Source organism: Pleurodeles waltl, chromosome 3_1 (assembly GCF_031143425.1).
Source record: "Pleurodeles waltl isolate 20211129_DDA chromosome 3_1, aPleWal1.hap1.20221129, whole genome shotgun sequence".
Classification (NCBI taxonomy): domain Eukaryota; kingdom Metazoa; phylum Chordata; class Amphibia; order Caudata; family Salamandridae; genus Pleurodeles; species Pleurodeles waltl.
This window is the reverse complement of record NC_090440.1, coordinates 629,645,443-629,668,528: the sequence shown is the minus strand read 5'-3', so window position 1 is coordinate 629,668,528 and position 23,086 is coordinate 629,645,443. Positions and strand designations below refer to the sequence as shown.

The following is a 23,086-nucleotide window of genomic DNA, read 5'->3' as shown; positions in this document are numbered from 1 at the left end:
ACTTCTAATTCTGCCATTGTCAGGAGTAAATTCCAACCTTTCTCATTATGGGAAAAGATTAGAGAAGAGCTGGTGAAAATCCTTAAAACATGCAAGTTAGTAGGATTGCAGACTCAAAGGCATAACAGCCCTGGAACTATTGCTTACTGCTTCCTCCAGCCCCATTATGTAGATCTGCGGAAAGGTGGCAAAATTGGGAAATTGCTATAGTAGGTATTGACACTGCAAGTATTCAAGCCCTACTATAGTAGTAGACCTGGCATAATCAGAGAGGCTATTATCAGAGCTCTTACATAATGAGATTGCTGCCATAATTTGTTGCCGCACTACATGGCACCAAAGAGATAAGTGGATGTTTTACCGGACAAGTAGTTTTAAGAAGCAACCTGTCCCATGGACAAGTAGATATTTTATTAAATTATACACCCCTGTTGAGTAATAACTGAGCACAAGCTTTAGCCTCAAGAACTAGTAGGGCAATTACATGATAGTTAGATGGCTTTGTTGGTCCCCTTTCTTGAAAATGGGGCACAAGATAGAGCCCCTCCATGCATCTTGAATTTGAGTGGAGAGGAAGTCTTGATTGAAAAGGGGAGATAGGAGCTTTGCCCATTCCTCCGTGGTGCATTTAAAGATTCTGGCAGGTGGGCCTTTGGGTCCTGGCACCCGTTGATTTTCACAGCCTTAATGATTTTACTGACCTGGGCTGGAGTTGTAAGATCTTCCTGGTTCTGTGTGGGCTGGTCAGCAGACCCTCATGTAGCCATGTGGCCTGGTGCAGCTGAGTGGCCAGAGTAGAATGCTGATACTAAGCTTTCTCAGACTTCTTCCAAAACCCCATAGTCCCTGGTTAAGTTCTGGCCTTTTACTTTGTTGTTATAATTCCAGAAGTGGGCTAGGCTTCTTTCCATTTGATGTATCTTTAGCCATTCTTTTTTTTCTGAGGCTTTCTTTGCTTCCCACACTAGTTTTTTATGTTCTTTATGCAATTTGGTGATGTCCATTACAGTTTTAGAAGTACGGTTAAGATTGTGGCAATGCAAGGACCTTCTCAGTTTTCCCCATGAGGTGACAATGGCCATGTTATGAAACTGATTGGGCTGCTCCTTCCTATTCCCTTCGATGGTTGCCTGCGGTACCCAGTAGCTAGTAAAGAGGCCATTAACTCTGTAGTCTGTCTGCCCCATGTGGTTTGAATGTCTCCTCAAGTAGTTTTGGGGTCCATCATTGCCTTGCAAAGCCGCTTAGTCACCATTGAGGCATCGTGACCCTCCAGTTAATCCTACTACCATTATTGATTCAACTGTTTTGGAGGTCCCCACTGCCTGATACTTGGTCACCATGAGGGCTTCTAGATTCAGTTAAGATCAGAGAGTTGTGATCACTTCAGCAGCAGTTGAGGATCTCAAAGTCAATAAGATGGTTTGCTAGAAATTCGGACAGCAAGATGTAGTCAATTGTTGACATTTCTTTGAAGGTACAAGGAAACTGGTAATGGGGAAATTGGACTTTAAATAATTATTATGCTGAGATTGATTTTTTAAGTGTTAAGAAGATCATTTATTTGCCTTTGTTCTTTGGTCTTTCTGGTGCCAGGGGAAGCATTTCCCAAGTCCCTGATTTTAAAGTCCCCAGTCAGCAGCGTACTTGTGAGGCGTGATCCTGAAGAATACCTTCAAGGCATTGCAAAGATCATTTGTTGCTTGATGTTTCAGGCCTTACTGTGTGTCATGACAACAGTTTATCAGGAGTAAGGAGATCTTTTTATGGTGAATTGTTAGCCCAGTGATTATTGCCACTTGCAAAGCCGGTAGGGTTGATTAAAGGCCACAACACAATCCTGCAGTTTGTTTAATGAAAATAGAAAAAACTCCTGATGCCCGACCAACTAAGTTGACACGTGTTGCCGGCTTGAAAAGCTTGTAAAAGCCATATAGGACTGTGGAAGTAAGCGTCCATGTTTCCTGTAAGCAAATGATGTCCCTTCTTTGCAGTAATGCCACCACCTGACCACTTATCAGAGTTGCCTTTAGGCTTGCCACGTTCCATGATGTAATTTTGAGCTTATGCTCCATCTTGGGTATCTAGGGTGAAGTGTAATCTGGTTGGTGGTGACTAGGAATAAACCTCCGAGGTGCCATTATGGAGATTACCTAACTGACCAAATTCATCTGTGTCATTGTTTCTTATCACATATCATACCTTTCTTGAGTTTCGAGGATTTTGCAGCTTTCAACACATTCAGTAACCAGTCATGGGTGGCCACCCACACCCCCTTCTGGATGCTCCTGGGGAATCTTACAGCAGTAACGCGTGGAGGTATTAAGGTGGGAGAATCTTTTGCAATTCAATACCGCATTCCTCTAAGACCCTTGATTCCCTCAGAATGAGATCTCTAGAATCAGTTCTTTCCCATGTAGGCATTTTGACATCTGAGATCCCTTTATTTGGGATCTGAACAAACTTCACAGAGATTAGATCTTGAGAGGATAAGTTCTTCAAGGTTGAAACAAGCATAGTAAATATCCTCTGTATAGTGTATCATGTGTACCCCTTGGGCTGTAGTGTGGGATGAAAGCCAATTCAAACATATCTGTGGTTCCTGCCTATGTGGCTTCCCCAGGGTGGCTAGATTGTTTACCCAGTGTCCACTGGGGATAGAGGAATGGGGCCCTGATTGTGCTATAGTCAGGAGAGAACTTGCTTATTGAGCCGGGGGGGGGGGCAATTGCAGGCTAGTTGATCTTGGTATTCTTTTTGGCTAATTATCACCCCATGTTGCCTCCAGTCATTGGTCATTAGGTCTTGATATTGATTGTAGATTGTTGTCGAGGGCTCAGCTACCCGTAGATAGGCGGGGTACCCTCTGATTGGGTGGGCCTGTTCCAAGTTATCTTTTTGCGCAGGACTTGTGCTCCGTTGGACTGAATTACTGGGTGCGATGCTCCCAGGCCAGTAGACATTTTGGCTGGTACTAGGAGCACCTGGGGAGCCTTTAACAAGAGATGAACTGATAGTTATGTCTGTGCCAAAAGCAGTGCCACAAGGTCAATAAGCACTCTGCCTGATCCTAGGAGCTTCTAGGGGGCTTTTGGGAAGCAGTGATGAACAAATAATTGAGTCAATGAAGGAAGAAATGTTGATGCTTATCTCTACCGTTTGTGCTCTGAGAGTGATGGTAGGTGCAAGGACTTCTGGCTCCTGCCCATTGGGCTTTGGTGGTAGCACCTGCTGATTCTGTGGTTCACCGCTGCAGGTTTGACTGGTACTGATGATGAGCTTGAACTTAAGGGGCCAGCCTCTATATACTATCCATCCTGCACTGTGTCTTAAAGAGCATTGCGTACCATTATTTCTGATGTTCGGGCTAAAGAACTGGCATCTTCTTGGATCACCTTAGATCCTGTTAATGTCTCAGTAACGAGTGCAGATGGTGATGTAACTCCGGCTTCACAGGCATTGACCATTGGGACCAGAACCACATTGGTCCTTTGAGTGTTCACATTTATCGTATTTTGAGGACCATTGGCGGGGATCGGGCTGCTGTTGCCACTTTTGGTATGCTAACTCTGAGGGGGTACAGTTACTGAATGCTTTTTGCAAGCAGCTTGTGGTCTTGTGTCACCTGTGTCTTCTATATATTCTGTGTGTCCCATGCTTTGTTTGCAACCTTAGTTAAATATTGGAAAGTGCTTGGAAGACCTGTCCCCTTAAGCTGCATAAGAGATATAGGTGACCCCTGTAGTCAGAGATCTCCATGTTGTAAGGCGCAGTTTTTAAAAATGTTTTTTAATTTCTTTTTTGCCCTTCTTGACAGGTTGGAAGTATTTGATGAGGCTGGGGGTACTGGTAGTTCTGGAGGTTGCACATGTATGCTCTCATCGATCACTTTAGGAGAAGACAAGTCCCCTATAGTGCCAAAGGTAGAAGTAGACTTTTTTATTAAGTGGTGTAACCCCTGTTTACGTCCCAGGAGGGGCCAAGATTACCGTAACCGAGGGGGAGTTGTTATTACAGCCAGTTGGTTTGGCTTTGGGGGTTCTGTTCAAAGGCAGTGCACTTGTGTTTTTTTTCGGGGCGCAAGCCGTATTCTTAACACTGTTGACAAGCGACCATAGTATTTCTGGAAGATAACTTCATTTATTGATCAGTGGGGAGCAGGGGCAGGAATCGTCCACCCCTGCTCCCTCAAGAAAATTCTCTACAGGGCTTAGCCTACAGCTCAAATCCACAAAGATTGAAGCAATAGATCGTATTAGGTTGATCTGCAGCTCCATATTTCGAAATTGCCTAAAAGGGCCCTGTCCATCATATCTTCCTTTATAATGATGGAGAATAAAGAGTCCTGTGTGGGGCTAGGTAGCCCTGTTGGAGAAGAGACTAATGCCCTTGACCGAATATGGATGATGGATCTATGTTTAAGCTCGCTCCTGGATGTGGGAGTCTATGCCAATGATACTTCAATTTGAGCTTCTAGGGTGGCAAGAAAATAATCAAACAAGTTACCCAGTTCTTGGTCTGATATGCTTTCCCTCCTTTGCTTTTATGTAGATGATTGAGTGAAATAAGCCTCTGTCATGTGTTTTTGTGACTTGACCTTCTGTGGCACTGTCTGGGCCTGCAGAGCAGACCCGTTGCTATGCACTTGTGCACTAATGTAACCACACACAGGTGCTGTTTGCTGGGGAGAGCTTCTCTTTCCTTGCCCCAGTTGTCTATATCTAACTCATTCGAGCAATTATTATCTCCTGTCATTGTTGTTCTCTTCAGAACGGGTCTCTGAAAGCCAAGTGAAGAGTCAGTTGAGGGAGTCCCTTCACTGCATTGAACCTTCCCTTGTAACTTTGGGCAGGATTTTGACTTATGAGATTTTAGCCCTGCGACTGAGGACCCCTCAAGACAGTCACTGCAGGAAGCTGTCACTGGTTTATTTGGCTCCTATGAGCCCAGTGATGTGGCTAAATGAAGGTCCTTCGTGGGGACCTTATAATAGTATTCTTTGATCAGCCCACGTGCTGATGATTGGCTCCTTGGGCCAAGGACCTCTTAAAGTTTGCATTAACTTGTTGAATGTAGCCAAATTAAAGCTCAAACTCCTGAAGGAAAGGTGCCAGAGGTATGGAGGGAATGTCATCTGAGAACTCCTTGGCTTCACTCTGGGCGGAACTTTCCTTTTGGGCATTTTGCTAAGAGTTTGTTCAGATGATGCATTAATGTGACCTTGGGTGCTTGGAATCAGTGGTTGAAGTGGGCCGGTTTGGAAGGGCACGAGGTGCCCATAATTTTATGATTTATGAAACACCATTTTCCTACTTTTTGTAAAAAGACAACTGCTGGGACAGTTTAAATGCCTCAGCTGACGCTTCATTCAGTGAATCTCCTGCTGTGAAACGGAAGCTCAGCAGACAGCTAAAGAAATGTTTCTGCCAGGGCGCCTGCTTGCCTGAAAGAATTGCTAAAGTGCACTACGAGTTAATATGCAAATGTAAAGGATGCTTTGGAGACAGTACTGGCTTTAATTGACCTAATCACTCAAAGCTTTGTGATGACAAAGATTTATTCTTTTTGAGTGGTAGTGCAAAGAGATATGAACTGGGATGTGAAGTGCGTGTTTCTAATTGTGATTGTATTTACTTACTACAGCTGGAGGTGTTGAAAGGACAGTAATGTAAAAAAATGCATTACATACACTCTGGGGATTAGTAAAATCTTATTTTGGAATCATAATTTTATTTTAAACATTTTGTGCGTTTTGGAACATTCTATCCTATACTGTGTGTAATGCAAGTTTAAAAGAATGGATTATATATCCACAGTGCTTTCTGTTACAGGCTGTGACCTTGTAGTGCTAAAAATACTCAAGTCACTTTTATGCACTGCACCAATCAAAACTTAGGACCTGATTCAGATATTAGCAGATGGGGTACTCCCTCACAACGGTGACGGATATCCGGTCTGCCAAAATCTAAATCCTATAGGAAATAACAGGTTTTAGATTTTAGCAGATAGGATATCCGTCACCATTGTAACAGAGTAAATTGTACGTCAATATCTAAATCAGGCTCTTGATTCACTGGCTCTCTGGTTACACACAGATATCTGTAGTGCATTAACTAATAGAGGTTTCATAATGTGCTATAGTGCATTTTCCAATGACTAGTAATGCTTTTTATTTGCTTTTCATTTAAGCTTCATGTTTTTTATGTGTAGCTACCTGATGGTGAAAAGCCAAAAAATGTACAGAATATTTTATTTTTTTAGCCACACCTTTGACACTGCCCCATGCTCACTGAGCCACCTACCATTGCATAGAGCATCACAGTGCCCATACTTTTTTAAATCAACTTCAACCACTGCTTGGAATGCTTAGAATTCTGCACTGTAGACGTTTTCTGAGTTTAGCTGGAAAAACTCTAGTTAGGGCCGCCTTCACCTCCCTGTTGTCAGCCTCACCTCGGGGTGCCAGTAGCATGTCAGGAGAAGCATAATCACACTACTTGCTTGCTGAAAATTACAGGAGGCTCACCCAAGTTGCTGCTGGACTCCCGAAATGGTGGATGTTAGAAAGGGGGCCTTTAGTTGGCAGTCAGGATACCCCCTGTCCAAACAAGGACCCTCACTCTAGCCTGGGTATAGGAGAATCACCTTCAGTTATCCCTGCTCGCCCCCTTTTGGTAGCTTGGCACTAGCAGGCAGGCTTAACTTCAGAAACAAGGTGTAAAGTATTTGTACCAACACACAAAGTATCTCAGTGAAAACACTATAAAAAACGACACAACACCGGTTTAGAAAAATAGATAATATTAATCTAATCTTCTATCAATCTATCTGCTATCTGCTAATTGTTAATTCACGTAGGCACTTACTGTTTCATAACCTCCCAGTTTTTTAGCAGCTTGTAACATAGTCCAAAAGTTAACTGTTAGAGGGAGTATGGCTTAACATGGCTAAAAGTCTTGACAATGCCAAAGCCTCTACCTCTGTGATTACAGAGAGAAATTGGCTTTGCCAATGCTTGCCTTTGGTCTATTCCCTGTAGGATATAATTAAAAAAGTTCTGCTTCACTGCCTCTAGTAATGGATCCATTGTACAACCTGAAAAAAAAAACATCCAGACAGAACATAGGACCAAAATACAAAGTAAAAGTCCGGAAAATAGAAATTCACACAAGAAAAAGCAAATTAAACTAAAAACAAAAACAACAAAAAACTAGGAAAAACAAATGTTTCAATAGACATAAAACATATAATATGAACTAAAAAAACTACTTACTGAAAATGTAATACAATCGGAATACAAATGAATGTTCAGTAGCATGCAGGCTCTTCTCTCTCTCACGCTCTCTCTCCCAGCCCCTTCGAGAGCAGACCAAGCAGGCCGCACCCTCCCCGAGTTCCCGTGTTATTACCACATGTCATGAACATAATTTGCAAAAACTAGAGGACAGAGTGCGAAGGGGTAAGTGTACTAAACAGTACCAGTTTTGACAGGGACTGGAGTACGTCTGTCCGGGAACATAGATTTTGCCATTCTGTCTACATGGGCACTGGTCAGCAGGAATGCATCCGTTGTTCTCAATGTCATTAAGAAGAGTTCCTGTAGAAAAAAGACTAGTTTATCAAAATGTATATGGAACGATAGCAAGTAGCTGATATACAACTCGGCAATAGGACTGCTTAACTGGTGTCACACACATAAATGCATCACAAAAGTCAGTGGCACTAGCATGTATTTTCTCTTTCTAAATGTATTGTATTGTATTTCAATATATGGAGACAACACATTCCCTCGGCAGGTAGTGGTAGCAGAGTACCCTTAAGTAGATGTTACAGAGCATCTCATTTGCTGGTGACCTTATTCTATTCAAGAACATGACTGCCAGTGGGTGATCTGGTCCATTCTTTCAGATCCCTATGGCACAAGGGTAATAACCTGGAAGGTTTTGCTAATGCATTCAAAACTGTTCTTGCACCAATACAGGTATTCTTAGATAAGCAATGCTGTAGTATTAACAATGGCACTCACTTGAATATTTTGTGTGTATCTTTTTTTTAGTGTAGATTACATAGTTATTAATCTAGATTCCGAGTGCATATGCTGGATATTTTATACGTGGCACCCAAAATGAATATATCGGGATGTCGATATCTATCTTAGACTGACTGATGTCTGGTACAACTTATTTTGACTTGTATGATTTTGTTCCACTGCAATCAACGTTTTGAGGGATTTCAAATTCAACTTTAATAAGGAGCCGGCTGCAATCAGTCTTAATGCAATTTAATTAGAAAATTATGCTTCCATCATGTACATTTTCTGTCATGCATTTTGTAAAACATTTGATTTTCGGTTCATTTCACATATTGTTTTTCGGTTGCAATGAGAATGATGAAATCACATACTGTATGGACAATTAATATGCGAAAATGTTGTTTGGAGTGGAAAAACACAATGTATATATATATATATATCTATATATATATATATACATAAAAAGTTTTGCCAAAACCAGGTGAGTGCAATAGGCTGTCTTGGATAGATATCCACAGCTGTATATATATATACATCAAGGCTATGGCAAAACGTTTTGGGATAAAAACTTGCATTTGCACCAGGAGTGTCCGAGGATTCCTTTTACTGAGGTATTCATGGTTTAATACTCAGAGATCGTATTAGCCTCCGAACTCCGGACGATATATATATATATATATATATATATATATATACATATATATATAATACTGTTTGAGGCCCCATAGCTTTTTGCCCTCATCTTTCACTTTTTGCTGGTGTTTTCCTGACTCTGAGGGTGCCCTGGGTACTGCTAACCAGTCCCAGGGACTGTGTTCTGTATAAAATGTGTGCAAATTAGGCTAATTATACTTCGCTATGTCAACCTACCTATAAGTCCCTAGTATATGGTACGGCATGTAGGTTTAGGGACCCCAGCATATGCAGTGCACCCATAGGTGCACTGCTGAGGTGCCCAGGGTCATTTAAAAGGGAGGCCTGCCCTGTTGGCTGCTTTTAAACTAAAGTTATATGCAAATTCGACTTTGAAATTAAAAGTACTTCCAAAGTCTTAAACAACCTTATTCTTACATATAAGTCACCCCTAGGGTATGCCCTATGTGCCCCTAGGGTTGGGTGCCATGTAACTATAAGCAGGGACCTTAAACAATAGTGTTATAAGGCCTGGGGAGGTAAAATAGCCAAATTCGTCTTTCCCTCACTGTAGTGAATGACCTCCATCGGCTAAAATGGGGAGCCTTTACTTTAATTAATAAAGTCCCCTTAAGTGTCAGATACATTGAGTTTGGTATCAAATTCATTGTTATAATAAATCCCACAACTTACAATTGTTGAATTTAATATAACTATTTCAGGTAAAGAGTTTTGAAACTCTACCTGAAAGTTGCCAACTTCAGCTCTGTAGTGCCCTTCTCTGATTGGCCAGTCTCTGGCAGCTTGGCCAGGCTGCCTTGATGAGGTGTGAAGTGGCCTGGGCTGAACACAAAGGATTTGCCCTGGGGAGGAAAACTACCTCAGCAGATGGGGAAGCAAGAAGGGGGAGGGCTGCCAAACTGGTCTTCAAAGACAGGGAAGGGCATTTGGAGCAACCAAGCATCTCCCTCACATCCTGCAATCCCAGACAATTAGGTGCCCCCTTGATTAGATTAGGAGAGGGCAGGAGAGGGGTGTGCTTAGGATTTTTAGCCACATCAGTGGGTGGCCTGAGCCAGATGTAACCTCCAAAAATCAGTTTCAGCCATGATGGATTTTTGAAGAATGTTGCTCCCTGGGATTGCTTTTTGCCACACTTCCCAGGAAGTGGTCATCACAAAGGGAAGGGTTCTGCGTCTGATTGGAGGACCAGGACCCCCCCTGTGTTTCACCCAGGAGCAAGGATAAATACGGCACCCACAGCTGAGATCCCTACAAGAAGAAGAGCAAGAAGAAGGACTGCCCTGCTTGACCCCTTACCTGCACCTGGACACTGCACTCTGAAGGACTGCACCAGCTGCACACTTGGGCTTCACCATTAAAAGGACTTTGCCTTCTGGGGGTTGGAGTCCTAACCCCCAAGGAACAACTCAGAGCTTCTGGATCCTTGCTGGAAGAAGGTCCAGAAGTTTGGAGAACTTTGGAGAACTTTTGGGAAAAAAGCTCCATAAAGGGGCCTACCCACCGTAGGGAGTCAAGCTGACTTACCTGAACAGCAACTTGCAGGTTCATCCCGCTGAAAAGCTCTGGAGCCCCAGGCTTCCAGGATTTCACTGGGGAGTCCTGAAAAGGTGATCAGATGAACGTGCATCAAAATCGGCTTGCTGTGGAGGGTCGGCCCCAGTCAGAAGGAAAACGCTCCAAAAAAGTGACAAAGTCCAAACGTAAAACGTTGGCCGGGACGTCCGGGCAGCATATCCGAGGAGGGCTCCAGCGACTTCGGCTCTATATTTAGCTTTGGCCTGGACAAAGATTTCTGTCCTGAAAAATCACCTAAATCTGAAGGTAAAATTCTTTACCAAGGTCTCCTGCGACGTGCATCCGAAGAGAGCTCCAGGGAGGTCAGATCGGATTGGTCACTTCGTCCTGCAAAAGAAAATCTTCAAGAAAAGAAGTCTGAAGGTAAACTTTTCACCAAGGCCTCCCACTTGCTGTAGGCAAGCAGAGCCCCATTGCGGTCAGCCTCAAACTTTGACTTTGCCCCGGTCTAGTGCAAACAGATGACCAGATTGGCACTTTTAGTTTCTATGCAGTAGAAAACATTAAGGCCCTCATTACAACCCTGGCGGTCGGTGGTAATTTGGGGAAAGGTACTGCCAACAGTTTGGCGGTACCTTTTCCCAAATTATAACATTAGCAGTTTGGCTCAAGACAAACTGCCAACGTACCACTCCGACCGCCAGGGTGGTAACAGCCGCTGGGTTGGAGACTTCAGTCTCCAGCCAGGCGGCCGTCACAATCCCACCCTTGGGATTATGACCCCGCCTACCGCCATGGTTTTCGTGGCAAGCGTACCATCACTAAAACCATGGCGGTAGGCACTATCAGTGACAGGGAACTCCTTCCCTGGCACTGATAGGGGTCTACCCCGCCCCTGTCCCCAGACTCCTCCCCCATCTTCCCCTCCTTCTCCTGCCCCCCACACATTTACACACCCACACGCGCACACAAACACACTCATACATACGCGCATACCCACATCCACCCACACATGCACACATACATACCCACACACCACAACACACACCAACAAACGTTGTCGCACACACGCATCCACAACATACACGTACACTTACATTCAGTCATTCACGCACTCATTCACCCGCATGCACGCATACCAAAACATACACACACACACACCTCACACCTCACACACACACAGAACACCCTAACCCTCCGCCCCCTCTCCTGTTGGAGAACCTAACTTACCTGCCTGTAGGGGGTCCTCCAGCTGGAGACGGTACGCGGCGCTGCTGTCAGCAGCAGCGTCCGCCAGCAAACCACCGCCAGGCTGTATCATTTCTCATGATACGGTCAGCGGTGTTTTGCTGGCGTGGCACTGCTTCTGACAGCAGCGCCACCTTTCTGCGTATTCCACCAGCCTTCTGATAGAATTCCGTAGACGGTCATAATATGCGTGGCAAGCTGGTAGCTACGGCGATGGTATGTTGACAGCCGTCGTCGTGGCGGTAGGTGGCAGTTACCGCCAAAGTTGTAATGAGGGCCTAATTCTTTAAAAATTCAATCTCCGGGCCCCTTATCCGATTTAATTGTTTTGGTGTCATTTTAAAGATAAAAATATACTCTCTCGCTTTACAAACTTGTCTCCTAAGTTACGCATTGACGCTCATTTGCAAGCTACCAAGGGTTGAGTTGGGTTTAATTTATTGAGACTTAACTGGACCTAAGTGGGGGTTAGTAGCCTATTGCTAGGTGTAGGTACTTATCTGCCCTCACCAATAATCCACTTTCCAACATACATCAAATAACAAAAATCACAATCTTCAGAGTAAAATCTAGTTTTTTAATTTGGTGTAATTCTGTCCTGCTGTTTGAGATGGAGTTGTGTTCAAAATTCCTATGGGAAACACACTTTTCTGGAAAATTTTGTAAAGATCCTTCAAACAGCGCCGAAGATATAGGCAAGTCAAAAACACTCTTCCAATTGAAACCTTATCCTGACTATAACTTTCTACCTATACATGTGTGTGTGATTTCAGAACCCGAGCTGTAGGCAGCAAAAGTTGCCATTTTATGCCTCTTGTGCACCGGTGTGCACAGCAAACAAACAAAAATTAAGACTTAGCTGGGTTCTCCCAGGTGGTCCTCATTGCCAGCCAGCGACCTGCCTGTCTGCCTCCCTCTCTCACCATCGGAGCCTCTGAGGGTGGCCTGCAAGCAGCTCCGCCAACGTCTGCACACTGCAGCCCAGTTATGTGCCACACAGCACAATTGTAGACTGTCTGTGCTTGCACTGTGTGGCCCATAACTGCTATGCCCTGCACATGGGATGAGCTCTGCTCTGCAGGGAGGGCTAGCGGAGTTTTGGGTGAACTCTGTGCTGCAAATGGATCGTGGAGTGTCCTAAACTCTGTAAGCTTCGCCAGCAGAGCGGAGCTTGCTGCCCACCTCTACTTTACACACCTATCTCCTAAGATAAGCCTAGCTGCTCATGGGCCAAGCTACCAAGGGTTGAGAAAGGATTAATTTACTGCGACTTTGACTTGACCTAGTGGGGGCTTGTGCCCTGTTGCTAAGTGTAGGTACCTACCTGCCTTTGGCAATAATCCACTTTCCCACACCTAAAAACACCTTAAAACCCCAAAATTCATACCCACCATAAACCCTAAAATTCCCTGCCGCCAAAAAAGCCATACCCTCCCTAAATACCATTGCCACCCAAAAATCAATACCAACCCTAAAGCCTAAAATGTCTTGCCACCTAAAAACTCATACCCACCATAAACCTTAAATTACCCTTGCCACTCAAAAAGCCATACTAGCCCTAAACCCTTAAATTACCCTTGCCACCCAAAAACCCATAACCACCATAAACCCTAAAATAACCCTCTTCACCCAAAAACTCATACCCACCCTAAACCATAAAATGACCCTTGTTACTTAAAAACCCATACCCACTCTAAGGCCCTCATTATGACATTGGCGGTAAGTGCCGCCTACCGCCATGCCGACTGCCGCCAACATACTGCGGCCGCGCCGGTTTACCGCTACCCATATTATGACACACACATAGCAATACCTCCACAGAGCCTCCCCCCTCAGGAAATACCACCACAGCACCCACCAGGGGGATGTCTCCATCTCCTACTCATCCGCAGCGGTTTTAAACTAGGGGGCAAAACGGTGAGCAGCTGGTCGGTATTCCACATTTCCAAACACTACACTGCATTGGATGTTGTGACCGTAACAGTATTTTGTTGTATAGGCCAAAATGGTGCTTATGTGTACTGTGACGCAGTTAGGTGCCATAGCCTGCCCCCTCCCTGAAATGGTGTCCGCCTGTCCTGTGTGGATGGACATGTGGAAATGAGGTAATGCCACTGACATTGTGTGCTGTTGTGGGAGGTGATTGAGTACCACCGTACAACTCCTCATTGGTTGTCATTGGGCCCTATAGGTTTCAGTGGCCAATGATGATGTACTCTGGCGGTGACGGTACGCACCGCCGTGGACGTGACTGCCATTTTCTATCTGTTCACTCACTTGATACCTGACCTTCAACAGGAAAGGACCTACACTGCAAGTGCTGCTGTGACCTGTTTCTGGAACCGACCCTGGCTCATGTCACTGGGGAAAGGGCTCCTGCCTTCACCGCTGCAGAGTTGGAGAGACTGGTGGATGAGGTCCTAACCCAGTACCAAATGCTGTATGGGCCTCCAGACCAACAGGTGAATCCACTGTGAGCACGGTGCAAGGGGCATGGATGCATGGAGTGCTGTGTGTGAGGGCCTTTTGTGGGGGGGGTTGGTAGAAGGGTTCTGGGCAGCATGATGCATATATGGTGGGCAATGTCTGTGCATAAGGGGATGTGAGGGCTATAGTGGGCCATGAGTCTAACAGGCCGGACGGTATGACTGATACCTTTTACTATGTTTCTTTTCCTACAGGTCAGCGCCCATCAGAAAAAGGGTATATGGCGTGCCATGGCCAAGGACGTTCGGCCTCTGGGGGTCTACGGCAGGACCTGAGATGCTGGGCAAGAAAGACAGCAGAGGCCCAGCTGGGGATGGCCTCTCAATGAGGAAGGTGAGCCCGTCGAACCTTGACCCTCCCTAATGGCCCGCATACTGGCGGTGGCCTATCTGGAGCTGTATGAGCGCTTGGGGGCATCACAGCAGCCACAAGGGGGTGAGTACAGTTTCCCAATATACTACTTGCGCGTGGTGGGGTGGTCTCGGGGTGGGAGATGTGGGCCTGTGGGTGCCCCTAGGCCAAACCGGACATTGCAGGGTAGGTCCCATGTTGGGCAGGGGCTGATGAACACCACCTCTGACCAAGCTAGTAGGCTTCCACTACTGGGCAGGGGTCTGTGGAAGTCAGGTATGGTGCTACTGGTGTTAGGTATTCATGTCCATGGGCTGGTGACTAGTATTGTGACTGGTAGTGTTTTGCCTAGTGCGTAGGGCTGTTCCCTGTGTGTGTGTGTGTCATGTACACTAACTGTGGTGTTGTTGCTGTCATTGACCATGTGTATCCTTTGTCTCTTCCCCCCTTTTGGTTTTGTCACCCTGTCCGGCGATGGAGGGAGCTGCATCCCACAGGGTCCAGGAGGCCGAATCCACCAACTGTAAGGGCACCAGTGGGACCGAGGGCGAGGGGAGCACCACGGCGGAGACAGGAAGGGACAGTTCAGACAGTGATACCTCCTCTGATGGAAGCTCCCTGGTGGTGGCAGACACCTCTGTGCCCACCCCAACTACAGGTACAGCCACCACCCCGGTACCAGCACCGCCCTCCCAGCAGCCCCTCAGCGAGTTTCCTGTGCCCACTCACCCAGGAGAGTGGTCATCTCCTTCGCCCCACGGCACCTCAGGCCCTGCCCCAGTTAGCCCTGCTGCCCTGAGTGTGGAGGCTATTGACCTCCTGAGATCCATCTCTGTTGGGCAGTCAATCATAGTGAATGCATCCAGGGACTGGCAGCCCATTTGCAACAAACAAATGCATTCCTGGAGGGCATTTACTCTTGCATAGCAGCCCAACAGAGATGAATCCAGGTTCTGGCCTCCTCCCTGATGGCATCCATTGTCCCTGTCTCTAGCCTCCCCCTCCAAATTCCTCTACCCAGTCCCATTCCCCTCAACCCCAACCTATCCCAAGCACACCGGCAGACCAGCATGCACCCAAGGAGTGGCTCAGGCAAACACAAGCATCACACATCATCTCACAAGCACTCCTACAAACACCATCCAGATGCAGATATACCAACATCCACTGCCTCCACTGCGCCCCCTCCTCCTCCTCGTCCACCACGCTCCCAGTAGCATCTCCACTCATACCTGCATGCACTACATCCTCATCCACTACCCCATCACCATCACGCCTATCACTACACACCCCTCACTGGCAGTCACCACCCCCACATCCATGCACACGTCCCCTGTGTCCTCTCACACTGTGTCTCTGTCCCTCCTCCCAGAGTACATAAATGCAATCACTCAGACATCCAACAGCCATCCACCTCACAACAGCATCCAGCCCATGCACCTGCACCCAAACACAGCAGACAGACACCTCCTACAACCTTTTCCTCCACTCCCAAACCTTCACCCTCTTCCAACCCAGTGTCCCTAAGAAGCTTTTCCTCTCCGCCATTGACCTGTTCCCTACCCCTTCACCCAGTCCTTTTCGTCGGGCCAGGATGGTCAGAACCTAGGCAAGCACCTTGGCCACCCATTCCATGGCCACAGTAGTGTCAACAGCTACAGCAGGTGGGAGAGGCTCCAGGGAACCAGCCATCAGCACTGACAGTGTGCCTGCACCAGCTGCCAAAGGGAAGGGCAAGGAGGCACCACCAGCTGAGAAAGGGAAGGTCAAGGAGGCACCACCAGCTGAGAAAGGAAAGGGCAAAGAGGCACTTCCAGCTGCCAAGGGGAAGGGCAAGGAGGCCCCACCAGCTGCCAAGGGGAAGAGCGAGGAAATACCACCCGCTGCCAAGGGGAAGGGCAAGGGGCCTGCCCCTGCAGGCAGGAAGAACAGGAGGCCTGGTGCTGAGACTGATTCTGAGTCTCCACCACCAACCGAGGCTGCAGGGGAAGGGCTGGTGCCTCACCCCACCACTCCCATTCCCAACACCAGCACCGCCACCAGCACCACTGCCAGCAGCAGCAGCCCCCGTGGGCAGCCGTCCAAGGCTGCAGGGGAAAAGCTGGAGCCTCCCCCAACCACTGGCATCCCCAATACCAGCACTGCCACCAGCACCACTGCCAGCAGCAGCAGCCCCAGTGGGCAGCCGTCCAAGGCTGCAGGAGAAAAGCTGGAGCCTCTCCTCACCACTAGCATCCCCTACACCAGCACCGCCACCAGCACCACTGCCAGCAGCAGCAGCCCCAGTGGGCAGCCGTCTGAGGATGCAGGGGAAGGGCTGGAGCCTTCCCCCACCACTGGCACCCCTAACACCAGCACCGCCACTGCCACTACTGAACAGCCGTCACCACCAGCGAGCAGTGTGTAGTCCTGCCTCCATGGGCTGTAGTGCACCCTGGCCCCTGCAAATCCTATAGCTGTGACACCCAGATGAGAGACTGTGACCTTGCACTTTCCAAGTGCTGCATCACAGGGCACAATGCCCCCTCCAGTACCAGTGGAAGAAGCCATCCACTCACCCCCTCCTTGCCAGGATGAAGCACACTGGGCACAAGTCCCCCTCCAGAACCAGTGGAAGAAGCCATCCACTCACCCCATCCTTCCCAGGATAAGGCACACTGGGCACAATGCCCCCTCCAGAACCAGTGGAAGAAGCCATCCACTCACCACCTCCTTGCCAGGATGAAGCACACTGGGCACAAGGCCCCCTCCAGAACCAGTGTAATAAGCCATCCACTCACCCACTCCTTACCAGGATGAAGCACACTGGGCACAAGTCCCCCTCCAGAACCATTGGGCAAACCACCCACTTGAGAGACTGTGGCTTTGCATTCCCCAGGAGCAAGCAGTGGGCAAAGAACCTACTTGAGAGACTGTGGCCTTGCGCTCCCCAGGACTAAGCAGTGGGCAAACCAACCATTTGAGAGACTGTGGCTTTGCACTTCCCATGAGCAAGCAGTGGGCAAACCACCCACTTGAGAGACTGAGACCTTGCACTCCCTAGGACATCGCACAGGGCATGTCGCCCCCTCCAGGACCAGTGGTGTTGTACCATCTTCCGGCTGAGGTGCCCCCCGTTCCCTGTCCCCCTAAGGTGCCTGTGTATTTTTGACCTGATGCCCCTGCAGTGTTCTCTCCGTGTTGTTGCACGAGTCAAGTGGGGCCTTGGCCTATGTGATGTGGCCCTGTGGCCCACGGACATTGTGGCCTGGGCAGTGTCCCTCCATTAGTATATATGTATATACTGTTTTGAGTTTGTAGCACAACTTTCTACTATTTTATCTTATTACACTCACTTTAATCAATTCCTTTTGTCCTTGCATTATTCCTGAGGGGTGCCCTCCTTGCATAAACCAGTCTACACCGGTTTGGGGACCCCTTCCCCCTGCTCTGGCTGGAAACTGGACAAAGGAAAGGGGAGTGACCACTCCCCTGTCCATCACCACCCCAGGGTTGGTGCCCAGAGCTCCTTCAGTGTGTCCCAGACTTCTGCCATCTGGCTTTGCAAGGTGTGGGGGCACTCTGGAGGGCTCTGAGTGGCCAGTGCCAGCAGGTGACGTAAGAGACCCCTCCTGATTGGTCCATACTGATGAGGTAGCCAATCCCCCTCTCAGGGCTATTTAGGGTCTCTCATGTGGGTTCTCTTCAGATTCTGCTTGCAAGTTTCCTACAGGAATCCTCTGCAACAACTTCAGCATCCTTTGACCTAGGATCAACCGCAGCCTGCTCCAAGAAACGCTGTAACTGCAACAAAGTGTCTACAAGAGACACTTTTCTTCAGCAACCTCAGCTCCAAGTCAGCAACTGCAACAGTTTCCATGGTGTGGATGCTCTGGGGACTCCCTGTCTTCATCCTGCACCAGAAGGACCGAAGAAATCTCCTGTGGAGTGACAGTCACTCCCCAGCTCCAAGCAGGCACCTTCCAAGGTGACAACCAGTACCTGGGACTCCTCTCACGGCAACGAGCAAGCTCCTAAGGACACAGAGGGTGGACATCATCGACATAGACTGTCCTGACATCGTGCTGACGCAATTTGGAGGAGGTAAGGCCTTGCCTTTCCAGAGAATGACAGTACCCCTGTGTTTTGTGTCTTCCTCACCTCCTGAGGCTTCTGTGCACTCTTTGCAAAATTCCTTTGTGCATAGCCTGGCCCAGGTCCCCAGCACTCCACCCTGCGATGTTAAACTTGCTGAGTTGTTCTCCGATGGCATGGGACCTTCTTCTGTTGTGCTGCATCAACTGTGTTTTGCACCTCCTTTGAACCCAGATCTTGTGGCCTCTGGGGATGCTGGCTGGCATCCTCAGGGCTCTCTAATGTGCTGAGAGCCCCCTCTTCCTCTTCACACAGAGTTGAGGCCCCCATGTCCCTCCTGGGACCATTCATTGCCATTTTGATGAAGAAGGCTCTTTTGCCATAGCCAAGGCTTGTTGGCACCTTCCAACATAAAATCTCATCTGCAACAATCTTCACGCTGTGTGACATCTTTTGCATTATGCAGGAACCCACTGGCATCTTCCTAGGGTTCATTTCTGCAGTCTTCAACTAACTGGGGACTCTTCTTTTGCACCCTTTTCTGGGTTGGCAGGGGCTCCTGTCCTTCCTGGAACTTCTTTTGACTTCTGGACTTGGCCCCCGTCCTTTGCAGGTCTTCAGGTCCAATAATCCAGCAGTTTTTCTTTGCAGATTTGGTTGGCTGCTGCAAAATCCCAAAGACGAGGTGTAGTGTGTCCTAAGGAAACTTGCAGTACTTTACTCCTGCTTTTCTGGGCTCTGAGATGGGGTAATTTACTTACCTTTACTGTAATCTTACTCTCCCAGTGATTCTGCACACACTACACTCGTCTAGGGGGGAATTCGTGATGCACATTCCACTTTTTTAGTATATGGTTTGTGTTGCCCCTAGACCTATTTTCTCCTGTTGCATTCTATAAGATTTCCTACTGTTTGCATTGTTCTATGACTATTTATTTGTCTAATCTTGGTGTCTAGTGTATATATTGTGTATAATACTTACCTCCAGAAGGAGTATTGTCTCTAAGATACTTTTGGTACTGTGTTGCCAAAATAATTACCTATATTTTTGGTAACACTGACTGTTGTCTTTACTTGTGTATAAGTATTGTGTAACTCTAAGTGGTATTGCATGAGCTTTGCATGTCTCCTAGTTCAGCCTAAGCTGCTCTGCTACAGCTACCTCTATCAGCCTAAGCTGCTAGAACACTACTACTTCACTAATAAGGGATAACTGGACCTGTTATAAGGTGTAAGTGCACAAGGTACCCACTACAAACCAGGCCAGCCTCCTACAACTAGTCACCCGAACCCTAAAAACACCTACTAACTCAAACACCACTCATCCCTGATCTCTAAAACCTCTTGGTATCACTTTGCCATACCTAACCTAAACCCCAAAATGCTTTACTTTAATATTAAGTAAAGAATTTTAGGGGTTTCGGTTAGCCCATTCCAAAACCCCCAAAAACCTGTTACTACCCCTAAACTCTACCAAGCCCTGAATACTACCCATAAACACTGCTCATCTGGAACCCAGTGATCACCTTACTACCCTCAAAACCTACGCTGCTACCCACAAAAATTGTTGCCTTTCTTAACCTTAAAACTAGTAAACCTTAAAACCACTAAAATACTTAAAACCATATACTATACATAATTCTGTAAATTTTAAAATAAATAATTGTAAAAATTGATGAATATTTTTTATTTACTTCAAATATGAATTGCCTTGTACTTAATTATTTAACATTAAACTAATGTTATATTGCAAATTAATAAGACAATAGTCATTAACAATTTACATATGTATGTATGTAGATATGTCAGTCATATTTATACTCAAGAAGTCAGCCTGTGCTGCAAGGTGCTCCAACTGGTGCTGTTAATTTGTGATGGTTTCAGCGCATCCAGTGCCTTTGTCAAACAACAATCAGAGATTTACAAGTTAACATAGGTAAGTACTCTCACAGTTAAGATGACAAAAAGACTTGTGCATCCACCATTACCAACACTATTTTCTAAAGAATTCTTATGACCCTAATGATCATAGAATGTGAACTTATAACTTGTGCAGACATATTGGACAAGTTGCAAGCACCTTATAATGCAACATACAATAAAAAGGACCCAATTCACTTATAAACAAAGTTTAGTTCATGACTTGATGTACTTCCATTAAAAATGTATTCTGAAAAGTCATATATTATAATGAATTTTTTAAAATATCCATATTTTTTACATACCTTACCTGACCATATTTTCGTATAATGTCACTTATAACGCCATGGAGCTATTCAAAATAAGCTGACAATTCAATATAAATTAAATCCTCAACCCCCTTGGGACACAGCCAACCTGTATATAGTTTAAGGAAGAGATTTCCCACCACTTGCTTATATTTTTACATAATACCATTTTCTGATTAAAATTCATGTTTTGATCTCCCAAGACTGTACCACCTGTTTCCAGGAGCTTAACTGATTGGCTGTGTCTAAGGGGGAGTTAAGGATTTTTCTCATACCAATTTACCAAAACCCGAATCCCACGATATTAGAGGAGTGGTCAAGCCTTGTGGCCAACACAAGTAGAAACATGTTATTGTAATTGGTGAAATATGCACAAATGGTCTTGCAGCAGATTTGCAAGGAAATTGAAATGCTCAGGGAAGAAATACAAGCAAATTATGAAAAAATGATTTTTCTAAAAGATTTGGAAGATTATTTAGAGAAATCTGAAGAAGAAATAAAATTAAAGAAGAGTACGTTTAACACAGACAAATGGGACTGTGCTCAAGAGTGCATTTTTACTTTTGCAAAGAGATTTGATTCCATTAGAAATTATGTCAGAATTGCAACAGTACAGTAGAGCCAGGAACTTAAAAATCTAGCTAAGAAGTGAACGTTGAGCCTAACATGCAGGATAGCAACACCTCAGATACTGCATCCACCGAATAATAAGAACAGAGTACTGGGGGGGAGGCATGTAATGAAAGGCAAAAAGAAAGAATATGAGCCAGAGCAAAAGGAAAAGACAGGAGGGGTTAGAAAAACTCCAAACAAAGGCAACATGCCACATGGGAAAAGAATGGCGTTGTGAAAGACTCCACATGAAAGACAACGTGAGTGAGAAAAACTGTACTTTTAATCTGTTGTAGCCTGTGCTATCTCTATTGCAATTAGGCCTTTCTTTCTGACCTGACTCCTATCCAGACTATGCCTCATTTGGAGTAGACCTATTCATTTAATTTAGAAATTAAAGTTATTAAAAGTGTACAGGTCAGCCAATGTGGAAGATTCCAGGAAAGGGGTGCCTACAGACTCCACACTACTAACAATAATTGATAAGGACAGCCTCGCTTTACAAACCACAGATGGAAGGGGAGGTAGAGGATCTCATGGCACAACAATCTCTTGAAAATATGGAAATGGAAATCATTAGATCATGGGCAAGTGTTTTTAAGCCAACTTCCAAGTACAATCCCATAATGCAACAGGACATTATTGATAATGTTCATGATTTATTGGTGCCGGAGATTAAGGACCTTCTTAGAAAAGACAAGCCTGCACATTATGGTAAACCACAAAGAAACAAAGGCAAGCCATTAGATCACTGTGGGATGATATGAGCATGATTTAACCCTTGCATAAGGATGGTAATGTGGTGTTACAGTGGAGACAATAATATATGGAGGAGGCACACCACCAGTAATAGGGCACCAAGGGCCTGATTTAGACATTGGCAAATGGATCACTCTGTCACAACAGTGATGAATATCCAGTCCACCCTAAATTATATTATTTCCTATCTGAATTATATTTCAGAGGACGGGATATTTGTCAGTGTTGTGAAGGAGTAACAGGTCTGCCAATATCTAAATCAGCCCCTCAATGTTTTCATAAGATACACATCTCACAATACCGCAACATCATTCATACTTACCATGACACATTACCGGAATCGCTGGATACTGGTTTACTCACCCATGATGAATACCAATTCCTGAGGACTGGCAAATCAACTGTACCTGCTCTCTTCCTTCTTCTGAAGGTGCACCACAACTTTGAAAAGCCACCAGGAAGGCCTGGAATAGTGCCATCAATGGGCAGTCTCTTGAAAAATGTGTCTATATATTTGAATCACTTAAGTCTTTTTATTGTCAGGATACTACTGACTGTATTGGTAAAATCAGAGGGATCCACTGCGAACAGAGTTACTTGTTGATTTTATTGAGTGTGTTCTCCTTGTAAACATGCATTCAGTATGTACAAGATGTAGCTACCTGCCAGGACTCTTTTAAGAGTAGACCTCCTGTATTTTATGATCATAATTGTAAGAAATTGGGTTACTAGTTGAGGGGGATGAAATCCTTCTCAAGCAGCATCCACAATTCTTCTCAGGGTGAAGTCACAAGCAAACCGTAAATTAACCTGTGCAGAAACCTCGGGTAGCTTGGCAAAGAGCAGTCAGATTTATCTCAGGGATAATGTGTAAAGTATTTCTACAACACTTCAAACAGTAACACAGTGAAAACACACCACAAAAAAAGATCTGGCAAGAGGTTTAGAAAAATAGTGATTTTTAATAAATAAAACAAGACAAAATGACAAAAATCTAATCAGTAGAATTGGAGATGTGCAAGTTTAGAGATTTTAGTAAAAATAGGGCCAAAAAGCATAAAGCGCCAACTGTGGACATTTGATTGCATCAGAGTGGGACAAAGACACAAGTTCAGGATGACTG

The 23,086-nt window shown here is 45.8% G+C and overlaps 1 protein-coding gene across 1 annotated transcript in view; it reads right to left on the bottom strand.

The window, feature by feature from the left end:
- The window catches only part of LOC138284401 (mucin-5B-like), a 1,991,087-nt gene that overhangs the window by 1,503,404 nt on the left and 464,597 nt on the right, over positions 1 to 23,086 (bottom strand). Inside the window, exon 8 of the mRNA XM_069223138.1 lies at positions 7,480 to 7,597. Within this exon, the coding sequence (XP_069079239.1) occupies positions 7,480 to 7,597 (118 nt within the window). The remainder of the gene's footprint in view (positions 1 to 7,479; positions 7,598 to 23,086) is intronic.